This window comes from Pteronotus mesoamericanus, unplaced genomic scaffold (assembly GCF_021234165.1).
Source record: "Pteronotus mesoamericanus isolate MK-2021 breed Mesoamerican mustached bat unplaced genomic scaffold, CSHL_Meso_final contig_94, whole genome shotgun sequence".
Classification (NCBI taxonomy): domain Eukaryota; kingdom Metazoa; phylum Chordata; class Mammalia; order Chiroptera; family Mormoopidae; genus Pteronotus; species Pteronotus mesoamericanus.
Window position 1 is genome coordinate 51,292,161 of NW_026555285.1, and position 7,130 is coordinate 51,299,290.

Consider the following 7,130-nt stretch of genomic DNA (forward strand, 5'->3'; position numbering starts at 1 on the left):
ATGGTCTTGCCTTCTTTGTCAAATGTAATTGACCATATAGGCATGGGTTTATTTCTAGGCTGTCTATTCTCTCCCATTGATCTATGTGTCTGTTTTTAAGCCAGCACCTTGCTGTTTTAATTACTATAGCCTTGCAGTATAGTTTGATGTCAGGTAGCGTGATACCTCCAACTGGTAGCGACATACCTCCAACTTTGTTCTTGTGTTTCAAGATTGCTGTGCTTATTCAGGGTGTTTAGTGATCCCATATAAATTTTCGATTATTTGTTCTAGTTCTGTGTAAAAGGCCATTGATGCAGAGTGTAGTTCCACTACAAATGTGCTTTGAAACTTTAGATAGTGGAGGTTCCTGCAAAACAAACAAAAAAAAACCTCACAAAAATAAAAACCAAAAAACCAAAAATGAAAAACAAAAACCTCTGTCCCACCCCACGCCGCCAGACTCGAACGCACGGCCGCACAGGCAGGGAGCAGCCGGCCGCCCTAGGTCCCGCGCTTGCGCAGTCAGCTTGGCCACCGCCAGCCTCGCGCTTGCGCAGTCAGTCCCGCTGGCGGACGCCCCGCCCCGCCCCTCGGAGAGGTCGGTTCCCGGGGCAGCACCTGCGTATGAACGCGAACGGCGGGATTCGCCGGCTGCGCAGGCGCAGTCCCGCAGCCTTCGCGGAGCCGCCCGTTTTCCTGTCGCGGGTCTAGAGTCTGGTTTGCGAGGTGCCGTTGGGCCCAGGGGCCGCTGAAAGGTTGGGGTCGTGGATCCCCCGCCAGGTCTCAGCATCACGGAGGTGCAGGGCTTCGGCGCGGGGCCGGGCGCTGCCGGCGGGGCTCTGCACCCCGGGGCCCCCGCGCCCGCCGCGGGTGCGGCCCTGGCTGCAGCCCCGGTCCCGGGCGCCGCCCCGCAGGTCACCCTGCTGGTGATGCGCCCCTGCGGCGCGCAGGACGACGGCGCAGCCGAGGGCGTCCTCGGGCCGGCGCCGGGCGCGGGGGGCGGCGCCGCGGCGGGCGGGACCCTCGGGTACCTGTGCGACGCGGCGGGGGACGGAGAGGACGAGGCCGTGGAGGACGAGGCTGACCTGCTGGACACTTCGGATCCGCCGGGAGGCGGCGAGAGCGCGGCTAGTCTGGAGGACCTGGAGGACGAGGAGGCGCACTCCGGGGGCGAGGGTGGCGGCGGGGCCGCGCGCAGGCGGGGCGGCGGCGGGGTCGGCGTGAGCAAAACCTGCACCTACGAGGGCTGCAGCGAGACCACGAGCCAGGTGGCCAAGCAGCGCAAGCCGTGGATGTGCAAGAAGCACCGCAACAAGATGTACAAGGACAAGTACAAGAAGAAGAAAAGCGACCAGGCCCTGCACTGCGCGGGCACCGCTCCGGCCGGCAGCGCGGGCACCGCCAAACTGGAGGTATCCGAGCCGAGCGGGGGGTCTCGGAGCGCGGGAGGGGGCGCCCTTCCTGCGCCCGCGCACTCGCCGCCCGAGGCTGGACGGGAGGGCTCAAGTTAGGGAGGGCGGGCCCTAAATTCAGGTCCACGCAGACACGGGCAACGCCTTAGCACATCGGTTGCGTCCATGCGCTAGAGGAATTCATTTCCAGGACCATGAGGGTGCGCGTCAGAACAGCGGGCACAGCAGAGATGCGACAGGCGGACGGCCAGGCCAGGTGGTAGGGGGTTGGCCGCTCCTCCCCAACGGAGCGGCAGGGAGCGGGGGGAGTCCCGGTGCCAGGGGGACGTGGCAGAGGGCCCATCGCGTACCGTTTTCGCCTGTCTCCTCGGCACCCCTTGTGAGGGTCACAGTTCCTAGTCCCCCGGGTCCTAAGGTCCACAGGCATCTTACCCTGTCCTCGGTAGGCCCCTGCTGAGTCCCCTGTCCTCACTGCCGGTGTTCTTAGTGCCCCTGGAGAAAAAGGACTGAGTAATGCCGGGGCTTAACACTTGGGCTGTTGGAATGGAGCCACGTCGGCGGTTGAAGCCGCTGCTGGGGACGCGGGACGTCCTCCTGCACAGCTCTGTCCCGTCCTGGGCGGCTCTGTGCCCTCCGACGGGTTACTGAACTCTTCCAAGCTTCAGCTTGTGCCCTGCGGAAGGCAGGAGGCCGCCACGAGGACTCGGGTGCGAATCACAGGGACGTGTTATTTCAGCGGAGCCCGAGGAAAGGCCACCTCAGCGTTAGAGCTTTTCAGAGCCACACGGGGGGGGCCTCAAAAGCTGGTTGCCCTTTAGGACAGAGGGCGTTCAGAATCTTTGAAAAGGCGATGCCGGTGTTTACAGAAGTTTGGCCTAGAAGAGTCAAGGCTGTCGCCCCCACAGGCTTCTGTGATGCTGGGACCCTAACGTTCTGAATGCCCAGGGGACTCTGCCATGGAGCGGGCCCTGCCCCGTGCCCGCGAAAACGCTGCAGTCCCTCGGACGCTGGTCGCCTGTGGTGGGGGAGGGGCACAGGGCTTCAGTAACGCGTGGGGACGGGCGGAGCCTGGGCGTCCGGCGGCGAGCACACGCTCGAGTGGACAGGTGTCCTATTAAAAGGTGGTGCACCTGAAGTGTTAGAACGGCACTAACCACGTTATCCCAGTAAAGTCAATGAACAAAAACGGCCCCATAAATGAAGTTAACTCTATGGGGAGAGGACGGAGAAATTACTTTTCTCTTGGTATTAGAATCCTCTTTTTATAGATTTTTACATTTTGAGGCCTACCATGTGTAGGGATTGAACCTTTTTAAAACAGGTTGGTAAACTTATAATGAAAGAGGTAGCGAAGCCAATGGAGAGAAGGCCCAGAGTGAAAAACAGCTTTGATGAAAACCGACACGGGGAGCCCGGCGGTGAGCGCATGCCCGTCGGGCGCGGCTCCCGGCCGGCGCGCTGCGGGCGCCCCGCTTGCGTGGGCGGGAGGCTTGGGCGCGGTCCGTGGCGTCGCGTGTTCATAGGAGTGTGTCGGTTACCTGGGATGTCTGGTTATGCCGGGGATAGTGAAGTGTTTAAGATTCTGCCCGCTAACGGGGGACGGGGCGGGGCGGTGCGCGTATTGGGTAGGACGCGCCTCCGACTTCGTTTGGGGAGTGAGGCCTCAGGCCGACGTGGTGTCCCTGTAGGGCCCCCCGCCCTCCGCTTGTGTTCGTGCTGGTGGTGTCCAGTCCGCAGAGCCGGGTCGGCCTTTTTCTCCCAGTGACTTCCAAATTTTGAAAGCCTTGTCCGTTGTTTCCTTAAGCAATGCTTGACTGCCTCCCCCCTTATTTTTTGCTGTTAATTGGGCAAAAAAGCATCGGAGTGTCTCCAGCAACATGTAAGTTGCCTTTGAGGTCCTGTATTCCATCCGGAGGCCGGCAGACTTTTTTTTTTTTTATGCACAGCTCTCTATGAAGAGAAAGTTCGATTTCTACTTGGCGCGTCTTTACAATACTGAAAACAGCCCCCTGGCCAGGTACCTCGGTTGGTTGGGGCACCGTCCTGATACGTGAGGACTGGGGGTTCACCCCCCGGTCAGGGCGCATAGAGGAACCAATTAGCGATAAGTGGGCCAACAAATCAACGTTTCTTTCCCACCCCCTCTCTCTCAGGCCAATGTAAAAAGGAAAAAAATAGCTCGCGAGTAACTCTTTGCTCCCCGCACACCACTACCACGGCCCGCTGTTGACTTTAAGACCCTTCAAGACACTGAAGATCCCGGGTTGGAAATCCTAGAGGGAAAGCGAGAAAAGAGCGCTTTGCCTGAGGTCTAATCCGGGGTGTCCCGCCGCCTCTGGGGTCCGGACAGGCAGGAAGAGAGTCGGGACCATCGTCTCCATCCCGGAAGTGCCGGTGTTAATGTTAATCCTACCTGCATTTTTACCCTTTGTCCCAGGAAAGCGCAGACAACATCCTCTCCATCGTCAAACGAACAGGAGCCTGTGGGGATCGGCCGGCGAGACCGACGCTTTTGGAACAAGTGTTAAATCAAAAAAGGCTGGTAAGTGTCTGTAGAGTATTTACAAACCCGTTAACAAAAGTTGTTTGTTACGACAACTTTTGAGAGTTTAACAATTGTGAGACTGGCCATCAGCCTCGCACGGTGCCTCGCGGGGCGGGGGCTGGGGCCCCGCCCCCCGCCGGGCGGGGGCGGGGGCTGGGGCTGGGCTGGGGCTGGGGCTGGGGCTGGGGCTGGGCCCCGGGCTGCACCGCCCCGGCTGGGGCAGCTGCAAGGGCCGTCCCCATCAACCTGGCTGACACTGGGCGATGCTGAGATTCGGCCGCCCCCAACTTACGGGCCCACCCAAGCTGCTGCTCCACAGGAATGGCTGGTCTTGCTTCCGGAAGTCCTGAGTCCTCGCAAACGAGCGGCAGCTGGCCTCAGGGAGCCCCAGGCCCAGCGCCAGCCGCAGCAGCCCAGGTTCACAGCTTGGCTCCACCTGGGAATCTCCAAGCCCAGCACAAGTAGCAGCCGCCTCAGATCGCTTTATGGCTCAGGGAGGCTGCCTCGGGCAAAACACAGGTGGGGGCGTACCATCCGGAAACCCCAGGGCCAGCGCACCCAGTGGTCAGCTACAGACCACCCTGGAGCCCCACCCGGCCCCTGCACAGCGGATCCTCCACCGGAGGGCGGAGGTTGGTGGTCAGTGGTCACAGCCAGTCCTTGCAGCTGACTGGCCTGGGTGAATCCCTCCCACTGACCTGCCAACAGCAACCGAGGCTCAACTACAAGAGGAGGGTGTACTCAGCCCACACGAAGGATGCACCTCGAGTACCAGCGTGGGTGATGGGGGAGGCTGTGCCACGGGACCCTACAGGACACCTACTACATGTTAGGCCACGCTGCCAAGACAGGGAGTCCTAGCACCTCTACCTAATACATAGAAACAAACACAGGGAGGCTGCCAAAATGAAGACAGAAATAAACATGGCCCAAATGAAAGAACAGATCAAAACTCTAGGAAAAGATCTAAATGAATGGAGATAAGCAACCTCTCAGATGCAGAATTCAAAACACTGGCTATAAGGATGCTCAGGGAACTTAGGACCCCAGAGCATAAAAAAAATTGGGTCAGAAATGAAGGATACACCAATGGAAATAAATAACAATTTACAGGGAAACAGCAGTAGAATGGGTGAAGCCGAGAATCAAATCAATGATTTGGAACATAAGGAAACAACCATGCAGAACAAGAAGAAGAAGAAAGAATCCAAAGATATGAGGGTTGTATAAGCAGCGTCTGGGACAACTTCAGGAGGCCCAACATTCATATCATAGGGGTGCCAGAAGGAGAAGAGAAAGAACAAACTGGAAACCTATCAGAAAAAAATAAAACTTCCCTAACTTCGTGAAGGAAATAGATACAAGTCCAGAAAACACAAAAAATCCCAATCAAGATGGATCGGGAGAGGCCCACCCCAAGACACATCAGAATTGAAATGCCAAGGGCTAAAGACAAGGAGAGAATCTTGAAAGCAGCAAGAAAGAAGCAGTTACCTACCAGGGAGCTCCCATAAGACTGTCAGCTGATTTCTCCACAGAAACTCTGCGGGCCAGCATGGGGTGGCAAGGATATTCAACATCATGAAAAGCAGGGACCTACAGCCAAGACTGCTCTACCCAGCGAAGCTGTCACTTAGAATCAAGGGACAGTTAAAGAGCTTCCCAGACAAGAAGAAACTAAAGGAGTTCATCATTACCAAACCAATTATTATATGAAATGTTAAAGGAACTTATTTAAGAAAAAGATCAAAGAACAATAAAATGGCAAAAAAATACAAATCTATTCACAACTGAATCTAAAAAACAAACTAAGCAAACAAGAACAGAGACTCATGGATACAGAGAGGGTTTTCGATGGGAGGGGGTGGGGGATGGGTGGAGAGGCGAGGGGATTAAGAAGCACTGAGAGGTAGTTACGGATTAGCCACAGGGCTGTGAAGTGCAGCACAGGAGATGGAGCGGCCAGAGGACTTACACACATGGCCCACGGACATGGACAGTTCGGGGGGACGGGGCGGGGGGACGGGGGGGGGGGAATCAGGACGACCGTAATAGCATAGTGAATATAACTTAACATGTTAGGTGGCCTTTACAACTACGTTTTAAGTAAAACTAACAAATAGAAAATGTACAATGTCATAATGTTAAATTTTAAAATCAGTGTTTAGTGATATTTCTACTTCATTCAGTTTCTCTTTTTCAATTTATTGGGGCCAAAGTTGTTTTTCTTCATGAGGTTGTATATGTATTTCATTAAAACAAAAAAATGTTATACTGCCCATTATTACATGATTACACTGTATTCAAAAGTGAAACATGTCTGAAAGGATTGCTTGTTTTAGAGCAATCGAACTTCTTTTCTGAGATTTTGGTAAGGCACTCGTCAGTACTTGTACCTGTACAAACACACACGCACGCACCGGCTTGACCCTCGGCAGTCCCCCGCCCCCCCCCCCCCCCCCGCCTTTGCCCCGCCCCGCCCCTCCGCCCGGCTGCGATCTGACCCGCAAGCGTAACTCTGTTAATCCGTGTTCTTTTTCCTTTTTCAGTCGTTACTCAGGAGCCCCGAGGTGGTGCAGTTTTTGCAGAGGCAGCAGCAGCTTCTAAACCAGCATGTCCTGGAGCAGAGGCAGCAGCGGTTCTCCGGGGCCTCGGTGTGAGGCCTCACGCGCCACCCACGCTGCGGGTTTTCACCCCGTTGCAGGAGGCAGAGCTATTTTTATACAGACCGTGGGTGAGAGAGGCCACCGAGACGTGGACAGCTATTTTCTGTAAATGCGTGTGCGCGTTTGGGGACCAGTAAGCATCACACTTTGTGCCTCTGACCCTGTCAGAAACTCCAAGTAACTTCTAATTACAATGTATTTGGAACAAAACCTTCCTCCGTCATTGTTTCTGGAGATGAGAAAGAAGGTCCTTTCTGGGGAGGCTGCAGCGTCCGCTGGCGGCGACGTTGGACGTGGAGCTCGGTGGCCGCCACTGTGGGCAGTGGGAGGCGTGTGGGCGTGGTGCTTGGCTGTCACCGCGGCATGAAAGCTGCCAGCTCTCAGGGAACGGGCCAGGGTGCTCACCAGGCGCGGCCCCACGCCACGAGGGCTCTCGTACACAGTGGCTGCGTCATGGGCCCGCAGGAGACGCCAAGGGCCGCTTGTGATGGAGACGCGCGGTGGAGCCTTCGCACTGGGCGCCCC

General features: G+C 56.5%; 1 protein-coding gene across 1 annotated transcript; it reads left to right on the top strand.

The window, feature by feature from the left end:
• The first annotated feature begins 735 nt into the window (after nt 1–735).
• On the top strand, nt 736–6,815 carry RFXAP (regulatory factor X associated protein). The gene is made up of 3 exons (XM_054586669.1): nt 736–1,394; nt 3,832–3,936; nt 6,489–6,815. Exons 1-3 carry the CDS (start codon nt 912–914, stop codon nt 6,597–6,599), a joined length of 699 nt encoding a protein of 232 aa, XP_054442644.1. The 5' UTR covers nt 736–911; the 3' UTR covers nt 6,600–6,815.
• Nucleotides 6,816–7,130: the final 315 nt, after the last annotated feature.